Raw genomic sequence first — 27,485 nt, 5'->3', positions numbered from 1 at the left:
TGTGACGATAGATGAATTCCACCGCATTTTGGTCGTCACATCATGCTTAATGCAAATATATAAGATAATAGCAAAAACAAAAATAAAAAACCAACATTTAGGAGCTCATACAGCCAACATTCTTCCGATATTTCCGCAATCCTTCCAACAAATTGCAGAAATAAGCCTTGCTATTGACAGTCATGAAACCGCAAGTTCAAAGGCTGGGACTGAAACAAGAAAAATATAGAACACATTCTTGAGCATAAGCAGAAAAAGCATGGCTAGAATTAAAGGTGAGCAAAATGTCAGTTAAATCAAAATAATTGATTAAATTGATCGAATTTGAAATTTTAATTCAATTAAAAAATTTTAATCAATCGACTATTATACTTAAACCGGATAACGACTGTGATTCAACTTTTAAAATGAACAATACAATAGTATATTTAGTAGTCAATTGATGGACTAAGTGTCCGATAAGAGTCAACTTGATACAAACATCAATCAACTGTTAAAAAAATTTATTCAATAACTGACCAATTAATTAATTTTATATTGATTTAATTTGTTCAATTTTAATGATAAAATTCGATCGGTTTAATTTATTTAAAAAAATCAATTAATTTAATTTAATTTTTAATTGAATACTCACCCCTAACTACAACAACAAACTGATGTTGCAATCCTAAATCAACGATTAGTACAAAATTGATGCAATTTAGAATCACTTTTTTTTTGTTCTAGATATTATATTTTCCACATTTAGTTTCTTGACATGCCGATAAATAACATACACAACAAAACGCTTCTTCTAATGGTAATAATGAAACTAATGTTTCTACTACACTATTGATTATGATAACAACTTAAGGTGTGCACAGATATAACATGCAAGTGAATAATCTAATCTAGAGACCATTTCAAGCAAAAGGTTTAAAAGTGTTCAAAAGGGCATCCATTTGATCCATTGCCACATTGTGCACAACAAAAGTATACTAGAGACGATTTCTTGTAAAAAAAAACCTTCATCAGTGCCAAAAAGAGAGATAGTTGTGTCCTTGATCATTTAAATGGCACATTTATGTACAGTAAGATATAGTCATGAATTTATAAATATCGAATGCTATGAAGAAAATATGAAGTGGTAAAAGAGTCAAGTTAGCAATTCCAAATAAGCCTCAAGCCCTTGGGTAAGGAGGCACGTCTTGAGCTTTTTCAAAGCTTGGTTTCCTATCTGTCTTATTCTCTCTTTGGAGAGGCCATACATAGCACCAATCTGCGACAATGACTTCCGTCCATCACTGTGAATCCCAAACTGCAACTGAATTATAGCTTTCTCCTTGGGTTTAAGAACCTTTAGAAGGCTGTGAACATGCAACCTCATCATCTGCTTGGCTATCGCAAGATCAGGACTCTCGATTGCTGGGTCAGCTACAATTTCCTGTTTGTATCAGAACGATAAAGAATCAAGTAAACAACTAACAAGAAAGTATTGGAAATAGTAAAATAAGCAAGATCTATTCAAAAAAGGTAGGCATACACGAAGAATAAACAATAAAGATTGAAACATAAATTATTAGCAAAGTGACATTTGAGGATCAACATTAGAGGATCATCAAGAAAACCTTAAGAATCTTAGAACTTTCGTCCCCTTCTACATTTAGGCAACAAAGGGTCTTGATGGTTTTGATGAGATTGACAAAGGATTTAAGTTAGATTTGTGTTTATCTAATATGTATGCTAAGTTATACAGGGTCTATCAAGTATAGAGGTTAATTTGGTGTGGCCAAGGACTATGATGACTCAAGGTCCGTGAGATCAGAGAAGGATGACACATCCGAGGGACCACATGACTAGGAGCAAATCAAGGAGGTGAACCACGTGAAGGATGACATGGGAAGGAACTGAGAGCTCGCTGCATCCGAAGGATATGAGAAAACCCCAAGGTTTGGATGAACTACACGTGAGAAGTGAAAGAAGTGAACTGTATACATGGAGCGAAGGATAGACAAGCAAATTAGACAAACTCAACCTTAGAACTGCTTATAGTCAGGGACCAATTGAACAACTAATGTTGACATCAAGTCGATTCATGGTCCAATTACCCCAAGTTAGGTCCATTTGGGGTATTTTAATCGGATCAATCGACAATGAGCAAAGATCAATCGTCACTTGATAGTTAAAGACCATGATAAATAAATAGAAAGTTATCCAGTCGGCTAGTCGATTGACGTTCATTTAGAGCAAATAGAATGTCCTAGAGTGAAGAGTCAACTGAATTCTTTAAGTGCACAAAATGTCCAGGAATTGACTGGAGCAGTCTTCCAATTGACTGATGCTATAACGACCAATTCAAACGAAGCCAAAGATAGAAGTGCCAAGGACATGATTCAAATAAGATCAAAGGATCAATCGATTTGATGGTCGCTAGATCAGCAAATGACAGATTCGAGGTGAAAACTATAAAGACGCTCAAGAAGTTGCGAGATCAATAATCCACCTAGTGCAAATCATGCCTACATTCTGCTCCTCCAAGGTTTCATTTTTTTTACTTTTATTGTAATTCTCTCTTATTCTTGCTGAACTATGAGAGGTTTCTCCATCTCCGGTGCTTAACTAAAAAGGAGAAAGATAGTGGACATCGTGTGCATAGGCCATGGACGTGGCAGCTTAAGGGTTGTGAACCATGTAAAATCTTGATGTCATCTTCTCTATTCGTCCCTTCTAGCAACCATCACCGATCCCAACAAAGAATACTTGGTGTTTTAAGTACTTTGATGATAAATGTATTTCGGAAATAAAAATCATTATCAATGTGACATTTGAGAAAGAAAATCACAAAGCCATGGGACTCTTGGAGTCTTTCATTATATTGAAAAAGGTGGAATGTGTTGAAATTCTGACAAATAAGAAAATTATTGATGCTATATCACTGAAAAATTACAAATTAGAAAATGAAAAAGTTTATAAAACTGTTAGAAATTATCATACTTTAAGAATCAAAGTGTTGGATATTAGAAAAAAACATGTAAAAAAAATTAATATAGTAGATATGAGAATGTATTGGTGTGGCTACTAGAAAGGATAAAATAAAAAAGAAACAAAGAGGTTGAGATGATATCATGATTTAAAATCTCGATCCATTTAGGAATTTCGATTTATAACCGGAACGATACGATTTCAATATTGTATCGTGCCGATATGATTTTGATATTTTTTTAAATATAAAATATATTAACTAAAAATAAAAAAAATTAACTTAAATATTTTAAAAAATAAAAAATACAAAATAAAATATTTTTTTAAAAGAAAAAAATAATACAGGATTGTAACGTCCCATATAGTAATAAATAAATAAATAAATTTTTTTATATATTTTCAGAATTAAAACAAATAATATATATATATATATATATATATATATAGTTAATGAGATAGTTCTATTATAATTTAATAAAGTCTATTTAGATTATCCCCATTATAACCAGGAGTTAATTAAAATTATTGAGTCTTTTATTATATTGAAAAAATTTACAAACCATAAGATTGAGTTAAGAAGAAATTATATATATATATATATATATATATATATATATATATATATATATATATATATATATAAAAGGAATTTTCTGTAAGAAAAAAATCAAGTGAAAAAAAATGATGGAAAGTGTTGAAATTCTGACAAATAAGAAAATTATTGATGGCTATATCATTGATAAATTACAAATTAGAAAAGGAAAAGCTTATAAAACTGTTAGAAATTGTCATACCTTATGAATCAAAGTGTTGGATATTAGAAAATAATATGTAAAAAAAATTAATATAGTAGATATGAGAATGTATTCGTGTGGCTACTAGAAAGGATAAAATAAAAGAGAAACAAAAAGAGATTGAGATGGTATCATGGTTTAAAATCTCAATCCCATTTCGGAGTTTCGATCCATAATTGGAACGATACGATTTTGGTACCGTATCGTGTAGATATAATTTTGATATTTTTTTAAATATATAACATATTAACTAAAAATAAAAAAATTAAGTTAAATATTTTAAAATATACAAAATACAAAAAATAAAAAATAAATTATTTTTTTTCAAAGAACAAAATAATACGGGATTGCAGTGTCCTATATAGTAAATAATAAATAAAATGTATTATATATTTTTAGAATTAAAATAGATAATATATATATTAAGTTAATGAGATAGACCTATTAGGGGTTAAATACATATAAGAGTTAAGAAGAAATAATATATACATATAAGGTATTTTCTGTAAAAAAAATTAACTCAAAAAATGATGGAATGTGTTGAAATTTTGACAAATAGAAAAATTATTGATGGCTATATCACTGATAAATTACAAATTAGAAAAGGAAAAGTTTATAAAACTGCTAGAAATTTTGTCACACCTTATGAATCAAACTGTTGGATATTAGAAAATGACATGCAAAAAAAAATAGTATAGTAGATATGAGAATGTAATTGTGTGGCTACAAGAAAGGATAAAATAAAAAAGAAAAAAAAAGAGGTTGAGATGGTATTATGGTTTAAAGTCTCAACCTGTTTCGGAATTTTGATTTATGACCGGAATGATACGATTTCGGTACCGTATCGTGCCAATATGATTTTGATATTTTTAAATATAAAATATATTAACTAAAAATAAAAAATTAACTTAAATATTTTTAAAAATATAAAATACAAGATAAAATATTTTTTTAAAAGAAAAAAATAATACGAGATCACATCATCGCTTATAGTAAATAATAAATAAAATTTTTATATATTTTCAGAATTAAAACAAATAATATATATATATATATAAGTTAATGAGATAGTTAGATTATCCCTATTATAACTAAGAGTTGATTGAAATTATTGAGTCTTTCATTATATTGAAAATATTTACAAACCATAAGATATATATATATATATATATATATATATATATATATATATATATATATTAAGCTAGAAATATTTACAAACCATAAGATATATATATATTAAGCTAAACAGATAGTTCTATTTGATTTAATTAAGTTTATTTAGATTATCCCTTACAGGTAGGAGTTGATTGAAATTATTGGGTCTTTCATTATATTGAAAATATTTACAAAGCATAAGATAGAGTTAAGAAGATATTATATATATATATATACAAGGATGATGGAATGTGTTTCTAACAAATAAGAAAATTATTGATGGCTATATCACTGATAAGTTACAAATTAGAAAAAGAAAAGTTTATAAAACGGTTAGAAATTGTCATACTTTATGAATCAAACTATTGGATATTAGAAAATAACATGTAAAATAAATTAATATAGTAGATATGAGAATGTATTTGTGTGACTACTAGAAAGAATAAAATAAAAAGAAACAAAAAGAGGTTGAGATGGTATCATGGTTTAAAATCTAGACCGGTTTTGGAATTTCGGTCTATGATCGGAACAATATAGTTTATGTACCGTATCGTGCCAATATGACTTTGATTTTTTTTTAATATAAAATATATTAACAAAAAATAAAAAAATTGACATAAATATTTTTAAAAATAAAAAATAAAAAATATTTTTTAAAAGAAAAAAGAATATAGGATCGTAGCATCCCATATAATAAATAATAAATAAATAAAATTTATTATATATTTTCAAAATTAAAACAAATCATATATATATATATAAAGTTAATCAGATAGTTTTATTAGAATTTAATTAAGTCTATTTAGATTATCTCTATTATAGCAAGGAGTTGATTGAAATTATTGAGTCTTTCATTATATTGAAAATATTTACAAACCATCAGATAGAGTGAAGAAGGAATTATATATATAAGGTATTTTCCGTAAGAAAAAAATCAAGTGAAAAAAAATGATGGAATGTGTTGAAATTCTAACAAATAAAAAAATTATTGATGGCTATATCATTGATAAATTACAAATTAGAAAAGGAAAGGTTTATAAAACTGTTAGAAATTATCATACCTTATGAATCAAAGTGTTGGATATTAGAAAATAACAAGTAAAAAAAATTAATATAGTAGATGTAAGAATGTATTTGTGTGGCTACTAGAAAGGATAAAATAAAAAAGAAACAAAAAGAGGTTGAGATGGTATCATGGTTTAAAGTCTCGATCCATTTCGGAGTTTCGATTTATGATCGGAACGATACAATTTCGGTACCATATCATACCGATATAGTTTTGATATTTTATAAAATATAATATATATTACCTAAAAATAAAAAAATTAACTTAAATATTTTTAAAAATAAATAATAAAATATTTTTAAAAAATACAAAATAAAATAAAATTTATTATATATTTTCAGAATTAAAATATATAATATATATATATATATATATATAGTTAATGAGTAGTTCTATTAGATTTTAATTAAGTCTATTTAGATTATCTCTATTATAACTAGGAGTTATTAAAATTATCAATACCTAACTTTAATTAAATTCTACATTTCCTGCCTCACTCGCACACCGGTGCGCCCACGCGACCCCACCAAGCATCCGACCTCCGATGCCGCCTTCCGTCCACACAAGCAGCATCCGGCATCGCGTTCCTCTTCCACACCGCCAGCGACCGCATGACTCACACAACACCTCCGAGGCGGTCGTGGAGCTCATGCGACGGCGCTGTGCCGGTCGGCGGGTAAAACAAAATATTTCACCCATATGATCCGGTACGGCACTAGATTTTAAACCATGGATGATATAAGTTATTCAAAGACAATCAACAAATTCTATATTTAGACAACCCAATTAGAATGGGTAGAGACCAAAAGGGCTTAGTTGATTTAATGATTGGAGTATTCTTAGTGATATATCCTTAAATAATGCTCAATGGGAGGATAAGGTCAATGTAGATGATATAATATGATTGAGACAACAACGACTTGGTGATGATGTTACTTATGGTGTAATTCTTCAATTTTCTAATTAATCCAGTTGCTCTTTTGCTTCCTAAGAAATCAGAGAAATCCTATTTGATTGCACATATTCAAAGATACTTGACAAATTGCTGAGTTATAGCAAGTTGATTCTATGATAACTCAGAAACATTATAAAGGAAACATCAAGTCTCTAATTAAAACTTTAATTTGCTCCTGCATCCTGAAAAGTACATCATTCTTAGAAAATGATCTCGTCATCATTTTTGACAGCAAGTTGTATTGGAACAGCAGGGTTAGGTGGACTCTACAGCAAAAAGACCTTCAAGAAAACATTGGGCCTGGTCGATGATGTACAAGTCCAAACAAGGAACAAAACATAAAGGCAAACAAGGAACAAAACATAAAGGCAATGAGATGTGATGTAAGAAAGTGATTCAATGTGATGGCTTAGAAATTGAAAAAAAAAATGGGAAAAAAACACTTAATTAGAGACCTAGTTTTCTTTGTGTATGCATTCCATATACCAATTGTGGTCCATATTTTAGATTCATTGTCAGAAAAAGGATTTGGAATAAAGTGGATTCCAGTATTTTTATATACGTCTAAACATGAATTAAAAAAAAAAAAAGAAAGTGAACTCAGATTTTCTTTTATTTTATGAGATCCTTGCCAATTAAATTACCTGAAAAGTTGCATCATGATCTGACCAAGGCCGTCCTTCAATTGACACTGGAATTCTGGTGTTCAATAATACACTCTCCAACTTGTCAACAGTGATGCCAACACGTTTTGCTACCTCTTCATTTGTTGGAAGATGGCCTTCTTGAATGCACAATCTCCTCGCATTTTTTATGTTTTTCAGTAGTGCAAAAGCATTCTCCTGCAATGATAATTGATAATGCAACTTTATATAACTTCAACTTCTCAGGATGAAACATCAGGCTAAGAGAACTGAAATAGGCTCTAGACCAAATGTTGAACATGCTTTCATTTGACATAGTAGATAAAGGATCTGTGGATTTTCTACTATTAGGTAACCTTGCAAGTAATTCTTTTACATTGATAACGTTAAACTGTATCAATAAAAGATTTGAAATTAGAAGCCCAATTCCATAAATCTCTTTGTACAGATTATACGTTAAAGGTTACAGAACCATTTTATGAGAAGTTTGGTACACAATGGAAACATACCATGGATCATACCCACAACCTTTGAAACACATAGATACTCTAATAACTGAGGTAGTAGATAGGGGGCTCCATGCCATGTTGGATAAAACAGCATTTAGAGGAAGATCAAGTTGAGATCGATAGTTTAGGCTTCAATTTCTATTCTAGTTTCTAGTATTCACAAAGCCTGTGTAAGAATGTCAGGGGAAGAAAAGAAGAAAGAGTTGAAGGCAGCAGACTCCCTTGGACAAAATGAATAGTGAAAGAACTAGCTCTCAGGGAAGAAAAAATCTTTATTCAACTTGGAATTCCACACATAATATCTTTATACATCATGAACACAAAGGGATATATAATATCTTAGACATACAGGAATTTGATTCTAGCAAGCCAACTTGATTTTGTCAGCATCAAGACAATGGCAAATGACAATTTTGATTTGTATAGCTAAGCATATGAACCATAATAAATGATCATGCATGACAAAAATGATTCATGAGTTAAGTTTAATTTTCAACATCCCCTTTGCCTAATACTTTATAATCCTTATTTACTGATTCTGATCCCATCAGTCTGATCAATACCTGGGTTTCTAAAATAGGTATTGATAGTGCCAACTATGATGTATAGTGTTTTAGGTATATAGAAACAAGTTTAATTTCCAACAGTGAGGAAATAAAAGAGAGGAAGTGCTAGTGAAAGGGTGGTGAAAAGAGAGAGGAGTTGAGATGAACATTTTGAGAAAGACAAGGCAAACAAAGGACAGAGAGTAAGGGGTGGGTGGCAAGAGAAAAGTTGGAGAGGGCTGATGGCAAATCTAAAATACAATAACTTAATCTGAAAGTAATTAAAGTACGAAAAAAGCTGGCTGCATGTAGATGCACTAGATTACCGAACTTGCAACTTAAATTATGTTAAGGTTTCAAAATAACATAAAATTGTAAGGCCAAAACTCAACTGGTATTCGAATTGTCCGAGAGTTCAGGAAAATGGCCCTTTTAATTGAGTGTCTTATCCACCAGTATGCATAAGATGGAAACCTGGATCCAGCTCCTGGCTTGAACTTCTCAAAACTCTTCATAAGACCCTTGCTTCCTTCCTACAAAATACATATCATATTGAAACACTGAAGAATGTTAAAAGAAGCAAAATGAGTAGAATTCTGAAATGCAAATTTGGAGTTGAAATCAGAATGTGAAAATTATAGACTGAACTAGAAATCCAATTAAAGTAAGAGTTTAAACATTTTTCTTTATTCTTTATACTTGTATGCTAGTGGGATAAAGCTTGGTTGTTGTTGTTGCTTTATACTTGTATGCTATGCTCTTCAGCTTATGCATACTAAAATAACCTACATTAAATATACCAATTACTACTCAACTGTCAGTTTGACAATAGGTCATATGGATGTCCTCAATAGTTGGAGTCAACAATTATGTATTGTCAAAATGAGAAATCAAATAGCTTATGAGGAATGAAGCAGGAAGTCTGACATGTGCCAAGTAATTCTCATGAGAGGGCATCAGTTATACGAATCAGGAGAAGCAGCAGCCAATCATAACATCTGTTGAATTGTATTAAGCAAAAACATGTAAAGAGTCTTAACCTGCAACAGATCCTGAAGGTCAAGGCCCTTCCCTTCATATTGTCTTGCAACATGTACCACAAGACGTAAATTAGCAGAAATCATTTTGTCACGGCTGTGTCTCCCAGAAGAAAGGCAAGATTGCAACCCATGGCAACTCATTCCAACTGCTTGAGCCCATTCAGACAATGTTGGTTCACGTTGAGTTTGCAACTGAAGTCTTTCTTTAATATCTTCCAATCTCATAAGGTCCTATTTAACATATGTATACACAAGGATCAATACCTATCGATACCAGACATATATAGGCAGAAATTTCATGCAAATATTGACAAAAGGCATGCCTCTATCTGAGTAAATAAATCTATTTCTTCTTTAATTGTCAACAATTGTTTTGTTTCAGGACCCCTTAAGAATAAACTGAGTGGGTCCTTGGAATCAAGGCTCTTATTGATCTTCTTGATATGATTCGTGGCCCTTGGACTAGCAACATCATAGTCAAAATTGTCTGATTTCTTTGACACCTTACGCATCTTGGATCGTCTCTCCAACAGTCTTCCTGATCTAATGGTTACTTGTTGATCAGTAAAAGTACTATCAGCTGACCCTTCATCCAAGCTGATTAAGGGAACTGTTAGAATTTTCAAATATTGATATCTGAAACAATTTCAACTGATAAGATAAGGATGAAGATGACATCTAATAAAAAGAAACGAACCTGAAAAAGTGTGACTTATCTAATTCAATATCTGAGATGTTTGATTGGTCCACTAAAAGTACTGGTCTTTTTGAGGCTATCATAGCTTTTGTAGAAAATTTGAGAACATCAGATGGTGCGCCAGAGCCAGAGTGTGGAGTATCTTCAATTGGTATAGTATTGCTGTTTCCACTTATACTGGTAACTTTGGCATCTAGTTCCACAGAGACTGGTAATGAGTGATTTTCCATATTACGAGGGAATCTAGAGAAGGAATCAGGATACAAATTTAAGAATAAACAAGTCAGTATTACAAAATGGACTAGTATCACTAGAAGGAAGAAAGCCAGATTATCTTACAGATACCACAAATCATGCTCATAAAGCAACTGGCGTTTGAGATATTTCAAGCATTGGTCAAACTCATGCTTTTCTCTCTCTTTAGAGTATTCTCTATTAGCCGTTGCTAAGACTTTATCTGGTATTGCCTTCAAAATTTGCAAACAAAACTGTCAATATATATATATATATATATATTGCAGATCATTACCCAATATCATTTGCACTATCTAGAAACATGAAAAAAACGAAGTCTAAGAATACACAACAATTCATTATTATACCACCCTACGAACTGAACATTCAAGTGTGCCATTAAAATTGAATTAATAATGATAAAACTGATGGCTCCCTTTGTTGCTTGCACTCCAATATGGTTGTAGGATATGGGCATCAAAGGTATATCAAATATGAAATTGTTATTCAAGAATGTGAAAAGCTTTCAGAATCTTCTAAAATCATTATATGCCATATTGGATGACTTTGAAATGTATCATGTGGTTAACTATCGATAATAGACATGAAATTTCTCCCGAGTCAATCGTGTTACAGTGTATTGTACTATGCTGACATCTGAAGCTGAATTCAAGTTTATTATTTTTGTAATAAGTTTTTTGGATTTTTATTCAATTTATTATCTAATTGCTAAAATTTAATTTGAAAGGTAAACAAGTGTAGAAGATTATTAATTGCTAAAATTTTATTTGAAAGGTAAACAAGCATAGAAGATTATAATACTAAATCTTATATAACCTCACATGTCTATCAATTTATTATATCAAATTGATTAATCCACATGTATATAAATATATCGTGGTTGACAACTAAAAATTATTTAACGTAATTAGAACTATAACCTGTAATTGACACAACAATTTGGGTAGAAGTTTATGACTTAATTGTTTTCTGTAGTAATTAGAAGGTTGTTAGAATGATATACTTTAATCATGGTTTGAGATGAACTCACAAAGGGTTAAACATACTTGTATTATATAGTTATTGGCATATTAAAGCTTTTAATTGACACAAACTTATATGTTTAATAGAATAAGGATATAGAATTGAATTGAGATTAGGGTTAACCTAGTATAAATTACTTAAATCAGGTGGTTTTACAAGGGTTAAATTTCTCACTCAATGTGGGCCAAAATCAATGTTTGTATCACCCATGTGGATAAGCACAGACATGTGAGAAACATGTAATTTTCTCCATGCCGATTGGTTTTGATTTTGGTACACAAGCAACATGAATTTCCAGATTATGACGGGAATATATCCATATTGAAAATTTTAAATTACATGAACCTTAATTTTTTTTTTCTTTATTCCATTTGTTAACATAATTCCATATCACTAAAGTGGGAACTTTAAAGATTGCATCAATTTTGAGAGTTTGAATTGCTTATCAATGATCCTATCAATTTCAGGATTATAAAGATACATCCGAGATGACATGACATAGTAAATATGCAAAGTAAATGTATGTGCAAAGTGAATACCTGTACAATTTTGGTTTTGAGATCATCTCTCTCTTGACTTGGAAGTGACGTTGAGTATTGGTGCACTTGCACAGCTGATACATTGGAATTAGCTTTTCTTGCTTGATCGAATATTATTGAAACTGCAACAAAACTCTTCTATTACTTTGACTGAGATCTCAAAAGAGGTATACTATGGGAGATACAATTCTATGAATGAGTTGCATAAGAATGATTTAAAAAATTGTAGACAAATTGTTTACTACAAGAGTGCATAAGTATTCTCATTATAGAATTTCTCCTAGTGTATAAGTGCCCTACATTCACCAATTGGGTTATTCAAATTTAACCATTTATGCTGTGACTGAAGTAGGACTCAAAATTTCAATGCCAGCAAAACTATGGTGTGATAATCAAGCTGCTATTCACATTGCATCGAATCCTGTGTTCCATGAGCGGACTAAGCACATTGAAATTGATTGTCATTTTGTTCGTGAGAAAATTCAACAAGGCTTGATCACTACAGGATATGTAAAAACTGGTGAACAATTGGGGGACATCTTCACAAAAGCTTTAAATGGGATCCGAGTTGATTATCTTTGTAACAAGTTGGGCATGATTAATATCTATACTCCAACTTGAGGGGGAGTATTGGTTATAAAATTATGTTTATTAGAAAAAGTCTCCTAGAATAGGTCCATAAAATCCCTATATAAATAGGGACCTGTATCTTATAATGAGAATAAGAATTCTAGATTATTTTTGATAACACTTATGAAGGCAAAAAGAAGTAGCTTCATGAATGAGTGAGCTAACAAGTAGAGACAATGCGCTAACAAATGCCTGGAGTTGAAGGAATCGGGAATATTCCTCTACAGCAACTATCATAGTCAAACTTAATAGAGTTGAGTGATGAACTATAGTAACAGGTCATTCATACTAAGGAACATGAATAGTGTAAACGAGACTAGAGGGAATCCATGAAGAATGTAGCAAGTATCTTCAACATGCCTAAGTCTAGGTCTTTTCTAGACTTCAAAACAACCACTTCTATCTCATTGGTGCCCTCCTCAACCACCATGTGATCCTCTAAAGGATGAATCAACAACAAAAGCATATTGAACAACTGCAAAATCGAATAATAATGAGGCTATAATTGAGGATTATAGCATCCAAATATATGCATCAGAGAGGGGAAGAAATGAGCAACCGCCTTAGAATCTAAGAATTCACTATCTCTGCTTCTAGTCGGATTGTGTAGAGGCACATAAAGCAATCCACAGGAGTGATCATCTTGGTATTGTTATGATGTAATTGGAAGGAACAAAGTACCAATAACCTCATAAGCACAACAAGTATCACCCATATAGTGACATCTCAAATGTCTAGGTCTAGTAGCAGAAGGAGTAGCAATAAAAGTTACTCATAAGTTTAGGGTCAATTGGTCATCATAAAAGGTTGAGTAATTGGGTATCCATTTGCTCCCATACATCTTTGGAAGACTCGAGAATCTCAATTGCCTAGGTAGTGAGATGCTCATGCAGATCTTGACCTATGAACTATACATGAACTATAACAACCCACAAGGGATAGTTCCTCTCATTCGACTACTCTTTAGTTATTACGAGGATTCAAAAAATGGTAAAGGTGGTCGCGATGAGAGGCATCCGAGTAGTGGAGAAATATGACAGTTGATCACTAAAAAGGAACCACAAATCACTAGCCAAATAAGAACCACATATTGTAGATATTGTTCATCGTAAGACCCTTGCCTGACACACAAGAAACTTTAACAAAAATCTATTGGACCTTGTTGGACTTTGAAGGAGTTTCACAAGGTTTTTTCTAGGCTTCGGAGGAAAAGGATATCAACGTATTTCTATAGCCTAATTGATGAAGCGATGAAGCCCTAATCAAGGAGACCCAAAAGTGGGAAATGCACAATAAACACCATGCAAATGCGAAAAGGGAAACATGTTGTGGACAAGCAATGATGGCCCATAGTGGAGAATGCATGGTGAACAACACACAAAGGAGAGCAAGGTGCAATGGAAAATGCATGGTGGACAACACGCAATGGATGATCCACGAAGAAGGAAGAGTAGCATAGCAGTGGGCAATGCACAAAGAGGAGCTAACAACATGTTATCATATTAGGAGGAATAGTTCTCTCACAACCCTAAGCACCCTTCCACTACCTATATACACTACTTATATGTAGTTATTATTAATCAAAGTATAGAATATTACAAACATCCCCTCCACAGTTTATATACTCACATATGTTATTACAGTAATAAATTAATGTTTTCATAGCATTTGCAAACTACCATGCGCAAAGTTCACAAAACAAAACAACGCTGCAAGTACATCGCACATCTTGGTATGCCAAGACCTCTAGTTCACAACAATACCTTTAAAAAGTTTTTTTTTAACTAAGAAAAATAGTACTAACTAGGTTAAGACGGAACACAAGTTCATTGGGCACGCAGCCTGCCCTCGACATACACCTGAGAGACCTTAAGAAAGTCTCTTCGGAAAATATGCAAACACCACAGACACTTGAGCTGCAACGACTTCATAGAACTCGACACTATTTAAATCAAGGAGAAAAATCGACAAACAAAAGTTTCTCCATCAAAATAAGGCAGAGTAAAAAAGGCAGCACCTACCAGAATTCAAACCTAGACTGCCGAGGTGCGTTCTGGGAATGACGGGGGACGGGGAAGGTGAGAGGAGGCCCAGCCGGGAAGCGTCCATTGGAAGAACAGATGAGGAAGCGGGGAGGATGGCTTGCAGTTGGAGCGAGGGGCTCTAACGAAGGCCACGCGAGCACTGAAACGGGAGATGAGGAAGAACAAGATAATGGAACAACAGATATTGTTGGGATTTTATGTGCTGGGAGGAGATGAATTGACCATGCTACCCTTTCAATGGTTCGCATGGACATTATCCATGAAGTTTAGTGCTGCTCCACAATCACAAGTAGGAAAACAATAATTATATTAACGAATAAAAGGTAGTAAGAATTTCAAATTTTGGCAATCAATATTATTAATATTGGAATTGTTACAAAAGGAGGTGAATAGCTACTTTTTGATCTTACCTATAATATATTAGTAAAAGCACAAGACAATAACAAAAATAAGATCAAAAACAATAAGATCAATGTTAATCCCTTGATTTACTTGGTATCCACCTCCTCAAGGTGACTAATCCAAGAATCCACATACACCATCAAAAACTCTTCATTATGAGCTTTCTCCTTCTCAAAACAACTTTGAAGGTGGAGAAACTCTAACACTTAATCTCTTCCTCTTACAAATGTAAAAAGAAGTTTGGAGGAAGAGTTTGAGAGCTTGACAGAGCTTGAAGATCTTACAAAGATAAGAAAGCGAAAACACTTGCGTCTCCAAGCTTAAATCCGTCTTTTTATATTTTCACGATACCGATTGACTGTCTCAGGACCAATCGACTTGGGCTCCAACGACTACTGTAGATTGCATCATTTCTTCAGCCGCCAGCCCCAACATTTGAATACCAATCGACTGAGACTCACCCAATCGACTGATCATTGATTTTGTTTTTTCACTCGACTAATCTTTCTGTGTGTTTTGGATCAAGACATCAATCGACTGGTATCTCAGACTGATGAAGTTGAAACTCACATTTCAGCTTCCTTTTTCATCCCTTAGTCTAGACTCACACCTTCAAACATCTTTTACAAGTCTCGTGCCCTTTTTGGATGCTTTCGAGCCCACGACTCCTCATCCTTGCATTTACTTGAGATGTTTCCATCGGCTTTGTCATGCTAAGTCTTCTTTTTGCCAAGAGGTCGCACCTCTGGGACTTCACCATTTGCCAAGACTTCAAACCTGGACTTTCCTTTTCCATGAGGAGAGTGAGGGACGGTGGTGAGGATTGGAGCTCTGTGCAGGGCAGTGGACCAAGGAAGCGCAGGAAGCCTTGACCAGCATATTTCACCAACGTGCACCTAAATGGAACTGCGGGAAGTGTGGCTTCGCCTTTGTTGGACAAGGGTTGCAGTTTCCTACGGTGTATGCGACGGCCGCTGAGTGAGGAACGACACCTACACAGACATCCACTGTTGCTGGGGTGCACACCGATCTCCCTGCCGGATTCAGTTAGTTTTTTAGGAAAAAGAAAGACTCGTTTGCAAGTGGGAAAGCAGGCGACGGGGTGCGCTCCACCGGAGAACTTTGTTGAACTCGGCCTGTTAGAGGGGGTTCTTTTGCAGTGACGAGTCCTTGGAATCGGCGATTAGAGGAGGACAATGGTGGGCTCCAGCAGCGAAGTTCCCGCAGGTTTCTGAACTTAGACCGGAACACAATGGTTACTAAGCGACAACATGGACGCCAACGAATTCAATGGGGAAGATGATCTACAGTAATGCCGATCATGTCGTATTAGGAGTTGACTTGACACTGTGTCGTATTGGGAGTTGACTTGACATTGTGCCATTGCGGGTGGGCCCACTGGCGCTAACAACGACAAATTGCAGCCTACGAATGTGCCACGCTGGACACCTGACTCCGAGGAAGCCTGAATTTGAATTAACTGCATCTAGTGCTGCTGGATTAGGATCCACTATGTTTACATTTAAATCTGCTCCGTAGCTTAAGTGAGATCCGCACTACAGAGGACAAGATTCACAGCTTAAGTGAGATCCGCACTGTAGAGGATAAGATCCGTAGCTTCCAGTGCGTGCAGGTTTGATTAGATTTGGATGGTTGACTGTTTTGCCACGTACGCTGCACTGGTTGACTTTCTTTGAAAACATGACTTTGACTCAACATCAATGGATGAGATTCGCATGTGTGGGCGGCGCCATTTTCCAACGGGCGGATGATGCTTAGGGTTTTGGCACTGTTCATCATCGTCCCCGTGTGACAATGCCTCGTACTGCTTCGATGAGAGGGGGTCGTGGTAGGCGCTGGACGAAGCTGCCATATGGAGTAGGGCTTCCCTCAGACACTAGAGAAGCGGCGCGTCATGCAACCATGCGCCGCGAGGAAACTCACCAAGCTGAATTGGAACAACGCGAAAGTGATGGCTGACAAGGAACTAACCGTCCTAATACATCCACGACCGCCCCCTTGACGGAGGACGTGGTGACACATCGAGACACTGAGCATGTGACTGAGGCGCCACCAGTGACTCGTAGGGCAGAACAGAGCAGAACGCTGACCCGATGGTCAACTCCGTTCAAGCAGAACTGTGTATGCACTAATGGTACCAAGCTGCATTTCCTACCACCATCAGGGGACACAACCACGTTAACAATTGAGGACAAAGAAACTCTGGAAGGCAAGGTCGAATATTGCTTAATTGGTAGATTCTTAGGAAAATTCTCAGGCTGGAAAGCGGTTGCCGCGCTAACATGACGTTGGGGCAAACCACACAAGATGCTTACGCACGATTTCGCATTGCTAGTTTTTAAGTTCCCGGACAAAGAGAGCTGCGACACAGTCCTTAAGGGCGGCCCCGACATCAGTTTCAGCTGTCCCCTGTATCTGAAAAGCATGCCGGCTTGCTTTACATTTGATTCCACGATCCATAACCAATTGCCATTATGGATGCAGGTTTATGGGCTCCTGATTGATTGTTGGTTGACTACAGGGCTTAGCAAAATTGCCTCTGTGATCGGGACGCCGTTATACACAGATTGTTTTACCAAGGAACGTGAGTGGATCAACTTTGCTCGGGTATTGGTGGAGGTAGGCATCACTAAACTGCCACCAATGACACTCTCGGTAACACTCCCAGATGGCCGAACAGTAACCCTCCAGCTTCGCTTTGAGTCAGTGTTGAAACTCTGCCTACAATGCCGTCATCTAGGACACTACTCACATACTTGCCCAATCACAGTGGCGGGACCTGCGGGAAGAAGTGCATTGAAGGATGATAGAGTAGGGCAAGCCCTTGCTCTAAAACAGATGTCAAACGCTTCATCAAACTAGACCGCAATGGGGTTGAAACAGTCTGCTATTACTGGCATCGGGATACTGAAGGTTGCCTCTAAAACTCAAACTTGCACAGTAAATGGCACGTAGACCGGCACGCGGATTAGGGAGACAGTTACAACGATAACCTCCACGGAGACGGGAGTGGACACAGCTAGGGGGAAGAGAGTTACCTATGGAAACTCTAGTACTGATAAACAAGAGCTTATAAGGATTCAACTGCAACCTGAAACACTAGTACAACAACCTAGCATAGCAAACTCTGCCTTATCAGGGCCTGTAGAACTTTGAATTTTTTAGGGGAGGCCAAATACAAATACTGACAAATGTCTGACCTGTCAGCAGCTAGTAACACCTACAAAGTCAAAGAACACAATAGAATATTAAATTCAGCGACTAGCTACAAAGACAAAGTCAGCAGCTAGTAACACCTACAAAGTCAACGAATACAAACACTTTCAAAATTCGGTACACTAAGAATATTAAAATAACTTTGTTACCAAATTTAAGCTGAATCTCCCTAAAATGGCGAACTCGGTGAAGCGGCGACTTTCGGAATGAACTGGATCATGTAGAGCGCCGACGTTGAGAAAATCCGCACGAGAGAGTCGAAAGAATGGAGCGTAAGAGTTGTTGTTCGGCTTGTGCTCGCGCATGGCTTATATACTACATCTGAGTCAACTCAACTGTAGATCTGGATCGACTCTAGTCGACGTGGCCGATAACTTTTTCTTCCAGCTTGTTATCCGCTGCCTGAGTCGACTCAGGTTGCCAGCTGAGTCGACTCCAATCCGATGTGGAGTCTGCCGGATAGAAATTGACTCTGAGTCAACTCCAGTGTCCGTCTGACTCGACTCCAGTCCAAATGACGGAAAACCTATGACGCTGACTTCTGTAACGCTACTGACTCAACTTGAGTCGACTCTAGCCATCATCTAAGTTGACTCCAATAGCAAAAATCAGCATTTTTGCCCTGGAGTCTACGTTTCTTGGTTTTTCTGATCCTGCACAAAAAGTTAGCAAATAACATGCAAAGTAAGCTTATTTGAGTCAGTTTCTGGAACCAACTCAAGGTCTTAACTTCAGGTCTCCAGTGAGACCCTGGATTAGACCGACGCCTAATGTTCCCCTCGGAAACGTGTCCTCACCCACTCCTCTCACTGTTAGGATCGGTTGAATAGCTAGAGGGGGGGTGAATAGCGTTTCTCGATTTTTCTTGTTCTTTCTCTGCACAGAGATTAGCGGAAGCAAAAATATAAAAGAGAAAGAAAGAGATCAACGCTAACCCGGTTTGTTTACTTGGTCTCCACCTCCGCAGAGGTGACTAATCCAAGGATCCACACGCACGCACACACCCGATGCACTATGAATCTTCTCCTTCTCGAAAACCTCGAAGGCGGAGAAACCTTTACAACTCTTTAGATCTCCTCAAAATGATATGAAATATTGTTTAGGAGGAGAGGAAGAAAGCAGAGAATGGAGAACAAACAAGTTCTCAGAAGAAGCACAAAAGAATGAAAGAATAGCGAAAAAGATTGAGTTGTTCTCGTGCAGGCTTCTTTTATAATCTCTGCAACATCAGTCGACTGCTGGCAGGGCCAGTCGACTGATGCCTTCAATCGGCAACAAAATCTCGCATTAAAGCGCATTAAATGCTTGCCAATTTTCTGCAACGTTCAAATAGCAGTCGACTGTCCAAGACCAGTCGACTGGAAACAGTCGACTCACCATAACACCAGTCGACTGACCAGTCGACTCCTGTCTTCCTCTGGCTCGACTGATCTTTCTGTGTGCGTCTGATTTATGAGCAGTCGACTGCTGGCAGGGCCAGTCGACTGGTGAAGCTGAAAAATCCCATTTCAGCTTCTCTTGACCTAGACCTCGGCCTTCAAACACCTCCCACAGCCTCATGCCTCCCTGCACTAGCCTGAGATGCTTCCATCAGCTTTGTCATGTCAAGTCTTTGCCAAGACCACCCTTGGACTTTTCCTTGCCAAGACCACCCTTGGACTTTTCCTTGCCAAGACCACCCTTGGACTTCTCCTTGCCAAGACCACCCTTGGACTTGGACTTTTCCTTGCCAAGACCACCCTTGGACTTTTCCTTTGCCAAGACCACCCTTGGACTTTTCCTTGCCAAGACCACCCTTGGACTTTTCCTTTGCCAAGACCACCCTTGGACTTTTCCTTTGCCAAGACTACCCTTGGACTTTTCCTTTGCCAAGACTACGCTTGGACTTTCCTGCAAACTTGCATCACACATGTTAGATCAACAAGAATTGCCTAACTTCAAACATAGTTTAGCCAAACATTGAAACTCAATGCACTTGGGGCAACTATTGCACCAACAATCTCCCCCTTTTTGATGTTTGGCAAAACTTTGTTTAAGTTAGGTCTTTAAATCATGTAAAGCATAGCATGTGATTAAAACATGATAAGTAAAGCATAAATCACATGATATCAGAGTATTAACAGAGAGTATTAACATGAATAGCATGAATAGCATGATCAAATATGAATAGGCATGAAAAACTTTATTTTTCTCTCTAACTTAAACATTCATATTTCTCCCCCTTTTTGTCAAAGATCAAAAAGTGATTACATAGACAAAGTAGGGTTAAATATTCCTTAAAAATGTTTATTCCCCTTTAATGTTGCACCAACAATTGTTTCGGAGGGAAAAACAAGTTAAATTCTCAAAATATGCTGAAAACAGTAGTATCAGTCGACTTCTAGTATATCAGTCGACTCAGCAGTCGACTGCAGTCTGACACAGTCGACTGATAAACTGAATTTCAGTTATCAGAGACGAACTTGAGAAATGCATAAGTAATTGTACGATATTCAAAAATTCATGAAATTTCACACGTACAATACTTATGACTAACCTTATTTGAGAAAAATATTTTGAAAATTATTTGGTCTCAAATATGGTAGTTTGATACAAAATTCAAAAGTGATTGATTAAAATCAATATATGTCCAAGTTTGTATCAACTTTCCTAATGAATAGAGATTTCCTGATTTGGAGATTATCCTTAAATTACTGAGGGATTTTAAAATGTGTTTGATTATGTTAATTTAGGAATTAACCCCAAGGCTCCCCCTAAATATCATTAACCTCTTTCAAACACCTTTTTAAATCATATGCTCCCCCTTAATCATAACTCCATAAAATTTTAAAATCACACATAAAATTTTCTTCCTTAAGGATCAAATCATAACTCCTTGAGCAAAATTTAACTCCCACTTAAGGTTTGATCACTTAGCTCCTTAAAAATAAGCTCTCCCCTTAAAAATATAATTTTGATTTCTTTTAAATATGCCAATCCTTTCTCTCCCCCTTAAGATTTGAAATAATGCATCAACCAATTAAACATATCAAACATCATGATTTTGAAATCAAGCAACAATAAATTTCATCAAATTAATAGCAAACATTTTGGAAAAAAAGAAAGATAGGGGCTTGTGTTTGAGATATAAATCTTGGAGTAGCACCATGGGAGTGCAAACCAAGTAAAAAATCGATGTCTTATTATTTTGTATTCTTGTTTTATTTCATTATTCCACTGCGTACTAACTTGATAGATAAGAACGACACAAATACAAAAGCGAGAAAAATACAAGTGTTATTCACTCCCTCTAGCGCATTTCACAGTCCTACAATTACGACCAAAATGATTGAATTCAGTTGAGTTATTTTGATGTGTTTAACAAAAAGTTTAAGTTAGATTCATCTTGTATTATAATATACGTGTCAAGTGTGTAAGTGGTTAATAGATTATTAGTGGAGCATGCAAGTTCTTGCCTTGCTGGATAGAGTTGAGTTGTGCTCACACAATCAAGTTGGTTACTGGTTTGATGACTTGAAGACCCAAAACAAGGTGAGTTCAAAAGGCAAGAGGAAGGATAGCAAGCTTGATGTATTTGAGGTGCTAAAGTAAGATGGACTCAAGGGCTAAGAAGGATTAGCACTATTAAAGAATTGATAATATATATATGAGTTGTGATAGATTAAGAAGGATTATAATCTTAGATTATTTTTCTAGATAAAACCTACTTAATAGTTTAGACAACCAAGGAACAATGGTTCCAGTTATAGTCAACATTTAACCTAATCTCGAGTTAAGTTAGGATATTTAAGCATATTTGATTGATTAAATATAACTCTCAATTAATTGGATTATTAAGTCTAAACATGGTAATTTGTTCTTTCGTGGTTAGATGTTATCAAAATATTGTTTAAGAAGCTAGAGAAGGTGTTTATGGCAATTTTTGGACTTTTTTTTTTAAAGTTTTTATGGGATGATATTGATTATGTTTGAATGCAGGTTGAAAACGGGCTCAGATCCAAATCCGATAAGAGTGTGGATTTCTCAATTTTGGGCCCGATTTAAGAAAATTTTAACATCAAATAGAGTTAAGTTATATAGCTTTTCATTTGTTATGGCTAGAATTTTTATATAAATGTGATGTTTCAATATAGGGTTAGGTTTAGGAGCATGAGACTAACCGTGTGGGACCGTTGGAGTGGCGGATAACAGTAATGAAATATCCATTCATTCCAAGTCAATAGGTCATACTGTGGTATGCCAAAGACGAGTTTAGTACAAATCATTACTCATGGTTCGATTCTTAAATTCTTTGACCAGCTTAGTCTCTCGACGTCCTGATCTATAATTATTTATAAAACTTTTAACAATGATTTTTTTATGTGATAACAATCCCTCCATACCCCCCATCATGGTTAACAATGATCGAGCATTCGATCGTGCCATAATTAATGACAATTAAATTGAAAAATAACTAAAACAGTCAAAAAAACCTTTTAACAACGTTAAATCACCACAAAAATATACTTTATCATGCCTATAAGTACTCAAGTATAAGCATCATCGCCTCCGGAGCATAGCTGAATTGGTTCGCGCAGTAGACTTGCAGAAGAGGACAAGGGTTCGAATCCTGGCGAAGTCAGGCAATATCGTCTGCGTCGTCACCACTGCAGTTCCTCACAGATGGTCGTGGGGCCGACCGTGGGGTCGCTAAGGTGACGAGTCCACTTTTTGCAGAAGAAAAGTATAAGCATCATCAATGGTTCTGAATCCATCCTCACAATTGGGGCCGACCGTGTGGGTCGCTAAGGTGGCGGATTCCACTTTTTGCAGAAGAAAAGTATAAGCATCATCAATGGTTCTGAATCCATCCTCACAATTTCTACTTTTGCTTTCTTTCCACTATACTCTAATGAAAATGCAGCATGAAATTTCAGCATGATACACACAAGATCTGGATCCCACCTCTATGCCTTATATGTGTCATGCTGTATTTTTATCAGTCTAGGGTAATAGGGTTTAAAATGATAATCCCAGTTAGTCGTATTGACTCAATCTCTGGAGGTAACTTTTTAATTGCGAAGAGATAAATTAAAATACCTCGTAACTGGGGATCGAACCATGAATGTCTGGTGATAATTCCTGATTAATCTAGAACATTCGCGAACCAGCTCGCACTGCTTCCGGAAACATTTAACGGTACCGTTTTATTAAGCGAGTCCCACGATACAACATAATCGTCGTGGATAATTCCTGCGCCGTCTGCTTTCGACTGCAAGCAAGAGGAAGTGCCACTTCAGTGTCGCTAGGGTTTCGTCTCTGCTCCTCTCGATTGGTATACTGCGCGTTCACGATCCCTAATCTCCATCAGTTCTCTTCTCTATATCCCCAGATGATTCCAGGATTTGCTTTTCTTTTTGTTTTTTTTTCGTATGCTTCTCATTTGCTAGCGTGAAATTGGAAATTTTCGCTCTTAATATTGCTCAGACGATTCAATTTGATCACAGGTAAGGTCTTTCTGTCCTCGGACTGATGGCAGCCTTGCAGCCATTTGCGTGCGGAGTGGGCGGAGTGCGTAGTTTGCCTTTGTTCGAAGGTCTCCGTCTTGCCCCAACCGCCGGCTTCACCTCTTCATGCGTTGGAACACCAGGGATGGTGCTAAAAAGTAGGAGCTTTTCTGGGTTTGTCGTCAGGGCTGCCACAGTTATCGCTCCGAAGGTATAAGAAACTAAAAGCATGCTTTGCTAGGATAGTTGGGGAGCTTACTAGCTTTTGTGTTTATATTTTTCTGTGGGAATCTTGGACATCTTATTGGATCATGGGCGGCAATGATAACAACTGAACTGATGGAAAGGCAACCTGTAGGTTGGACTATGATCGAGTATCCCTTTTGTTTGCCTACTCTCAGACCTCAAGATTGTGAGATCTAATAGTCGAGAATTTATTTTATTTATATCTAGATCATCTAGTTCCTTTGAGAGGTTTGCTAAAAACTGCTATTCGGATGGCCTGGCTGGATAGCTTAAGAATACCAGATAATACAGTTTCTACTTCTGGGATTAATATGCTTAATTAGTGTGCTTGAACAGGGCTGCTTCAGATAAAATTTGAGTATCTCCTTCATAGATGGATATTTGTGTTCCAGATTTCTTTAATTGTGTTTTTTTTGCATGCATTACATTTTATTATGGGATTATCCTGTTACAGATTATCCACATATTTGGGAATTAAATTGTGTTAATACCTTTATCATTCTCTTATTTACTTCAACTTGTGTTGCGTGTTATTCTACCTTTTGGTGATATGGCTAATATTTCATTTGCTTCTCATGGTCCATTAATGGGTATATGCCTTTTAGATGTTGTGTTAATTATTCAAATTACAGTGTAGCTTCCATATAGTTCAACACCATATACTCGTTTACAATGGAAATAAATTGTGTTAATTCATTCATCATTATGAATACCTTCGTCATTCTCTTGATACTTTAAATTTGACTTGCATCTTATTCAACTTGTATTTATGATTCTTGATAATCAAGATGTCATATGCTTCTCATGGTCCATTATGGATAACATTATTTTGGCCTGTGTATTGCTTGGTCCTTGCTGATTTATGCCTTTAAATTGTTGCCAAAATGTATCTAGAGGCACTTTACCCTAATAAACACTGTTTGATTCTCGTTATGGTTTTTGCAGTACTCATCTATCAAGCCTGTGGGTGATAGAGTCCTAGTTAAGATCAAGTCTTCAGAGGAGCAAACCAGTGGAGGAATACTGCTGCCCACTACTGCTCAGACAAAACCTCAAAGGGGTGAGGTTGTTGCTGTTGGAGAAGGTAGAACAATTGGGAAAATTGAAATAAAAATTGGAGTTGAGGTATTCCTTCTCTTGATAAATTTTTATGTTAATTTAATTTGGACTAGTGGTAGATATGTGGCTTCTGAACAATATATAAGAAAAGTAATTTATTCTAAGCATTATCTTTACATTATACTGGAAATTTGGAAATTTGGTGTTATTTCTGTCATCAATTTGGAGGAGTGATACTTCAATTTCTTTAGCTTTGATGCTTTCACTTGACAAATATCTCCCCTTTGTACAATTTTAAACCGGATGTTTAATGAAGGAAATTAAGAATCCTTAACTGGGGAATGATTCTAGCATCAATCTTAAAGCACTGCTGCTTCAACTTATTAATCTTTTATATTTTCACTTGACCAATAATTTCCATTTTGGACAATTTTAGATCCCATGTTTAATGAGAGAAATAAAGGATTGTTGATTGGAGAAGATGAAACTTTGTAACTGCATTATCCAAATATTCATTTCTTGCTCTGAAGCCGTTCCATTTTTGGGGCAATAATAGTTTAAGGTAGTTCAATTCTTGAACCTGAGCCTGTGACCTAGCTGTTCTACTCGTTAAACAGCGTCCATGCTTTGTTGGTTATTGACAAAAAATTTATCTCGAGACATCATCAGTTGCTCAAGTTTTATCCAGATGCTGGAATATAACTTTAATTCAATGTTACCATTACCCAGTTTTTTGAGAAATGAATGTGCTTTATTGTTTTTGGACTGGCTATTGTGTCTTGACCCTACCAGTTATGTTCCTTGTTTGACAATATGGAATATCTGGTTGTAGGTTGGTAAACAAGTTGTCTACTCAAAGTATGCTGGAACAGAACTTGAATTCAATGGATCTAATCATCTTTTGCTGAAAGAAGATGACCTCATTGGTATTCTCGAAACGGATGATATCAAGGACCTAGAGCCACTCAATGATAGAGTTCTAATCAAGGTATGTTTTGAGCCTGTTCTTCATTTAATTGTCTGTTTTTTCCAGTTTCTTTGTTAATTTGTATGATCAAGTAGCTGGTTAAGCAACTTAATAGTGATTAAAAAAAGGAAAAGCATAATGCATGAAGACTGTTTACTTAGCAATCATGCCATTCTATGTTTTAGTTCTGAATCTATGTTTTAGTTCTGAATCTAAATTGTACCTTCATGGAGCGTTTATCTATTACCTTCTGTAGGTAGCAGAAGCAGAGGAGAAGACTGCTGGCGGCTTACTGCTGACTCAAGCTACAAAGGAGAAGCCTTCAGTGGGGACGGTGAGATTTCCAATCGTCTACACTGATTATTGACTGATTTAGCCGGAATGTAGAAGTCTTACGTGATCCTCATCGGACAGGTGATCGCAGTGGGCCCTGGCAATTGGGATCCTGATGGGAACAGAACACCATTGAAGCTGAAAGTCTTATTTTGAAATGGAAATATTTTATCTTTATTTTTAAAAATGTATTAAAAAATATTTATAAATTTATTTTTAATTTGATCAAATAAAATTAATTTTAAATATAAATTTTATTTTGAATTCGATGTTAATTTGTTTTGAATTATATAATAAATATAATTTTAATTTATTTATAATTTTATTTATATATTCATATATAAATTTTATTTTATTTTAAATTTATCATTAATCTATCTTAAATAATATATCAAATATAATTTTAATCTATTTATAAGTTTACTTATAAATTCATATATAATTTTATTTTTAAAATTATTACTAAAGTTGTATTATATTTTATTTTTATATTTTTCATCTACATAATATTTTATTAGAAACAATCTTACATTTTAAATAAATTAAATTTTTTTAAAAATAATTAATGTTTAATATAGTATCATACAATTAATATTGAGATAAATAAATATTTACATTATCCTAACACATTTAATCATTAATAAAATAAGTAAATAATTTAATTTTTTTCGATCTGATTCTTGATATAAATAATTTGTATATTTGAATCATTTATGAATCAGTTTTTCTTCTTTTTGTTTGCCTTCTTTGATAAATTTTTTTTCTTTATGTTTAGTTTTTTAAATAAGTTTTTCTTCTCTTTATCTATTTTAATTTATTTTTACATTCAATAATTTCATAGAGTAGAATACATGTCTTTAATTTTTTAAGATAATATTTTATTCTTTTCATTGA

The 27,485-nt window shown here is 35.0% G+C and overlaps 2 protein-coding genes across 2 annotated transcripts; one reads left to right on the top strand and one right to left on the bottom strand.

Annotated features, from left to right (window-relative positions):
- Positions 1-995: 995 nt before the first annotated feature.
- On the bottom strand, positions 996-15,006 carry LOC141815050 (RNA polymerase sigma factor sigF, chloroplastic). The gene is made up of 9 exons (XM_074703014.1): positions 14,838-15,006; positions 12,187-12,308; positions 10,709-10,836; positions 10,370-10,612; positions 9,996-10,269; positions 9,673-9,903; positions 9,025-9,165; positions 7,579-7,776; positions 996-1,423 (listed from the first exon to the last, which is right to left on the bottom strand). Exons 1-9 carry the CDS (start codon positions 14,923-14,925, stop codon positions 1,136-1,138), a joined length of 1,713 nt encoding a protein of 570 aa, XP_074559115.1. The 5' UTR covers positions 14,926-15,006; the 3' UTR covers positions 996-1,135.
- Positions 15,007-23,739: 8,733 nt separating this feature from the next.
- LOC141815270 (20 kDa chaperonin, chloroplastic-like) lies at positions 23,740-26,753 on the top strand. The gene is made up of 6 exons (XM_074703192.1): positions 23,740-23,814; positions 23,987-24,197; positions 25,178-25,357; positions 26,124-26,279; positions 26,515-26,592; positions 26,673-26,753. The coding sequence occupies exons 2-6, from the start codon at positions 24,012-24,014 to the stop codon at positions 26,745-26,747; spliced, it is 675 nt and encodes a 224-aa protein (XP_074559293.1). The 5' UTR covers positions 23,740-23,814; positions 23,987-24,011; the 3' UTR covers positions 26,748-26,753.
- The last annotated feature ends 732 nt before the right edge of the window (positions 26,754-27,485 follow it).

The sequence above is a fragment of the Curcuma longa genome, chromosome 21 (genome assembly GCF_044706935.1).
Source record: "Curcuma longa cultivar G26 ecotype Majalengka, Jawa Barat chromosome 21, ITB_CL_G26_1.1, whole genome shotgun sequence".
NCBI classification, from domain to species: domain Eukaryota; kingdom Viridiplantae; phylum Streptophyta; class Magnoliopsida; order Zingiberales; family Zingiberaceae; genus Curcuma; species Curcuma longa.
Note: the sequence above shows the minus strand (reverse complement) of the source record. Positions and strands in the feature narration are given on the sequence as shown.

Excerpts from the sequence above, each read along its gene's own strand:
- LOC141815050 (XM_074703014.1), bottom strand. The coding sequence starts at position 14,925 with ATGGACGCTTCCCGGCTGGGCCTCCTCTCACCTTCCCCGTCCCCCGTC. Across the intron at positions 10,837-12,186 it reads TCAAAACCAAAATTGTACAG|GCAATACCAGATAAAGTCTT; the intron begins GTATTCACTTTG and ends CAAATTTTGAAG. Across the intron at positions 1,424-7,578 it reads ATCATGATGCAACTTTTCAG|GAAATTGTAGCTGACCCAGC; the intron begins GTAATTTAATTG and ends TGATACAAACAG.
- LOC141815270 (XM_074703192.1), top strand. The coding sequence starts at position 24,012 with ATGGCAGCCTTGCAGCCATTTGCGTGCGGAGTGGGCGGAGTGCGTAGT. Across the intron at positions 25,358-26,123 it reads AAATAAAAATTGGAGTTGAG|GTTGGTAAACAAGTTGTCTA; the intron begins GTATTCCTTCTC and ends ATCTGGTTGTAG. Across the intron at positions 26,280-26,514 it reads ATGATAGAGTTCTAATCAAG|GTAGCAGAAGCAGAGGAGAA; the intron begins GTATGTTTTGAG and ends TACCTTCTGTAG.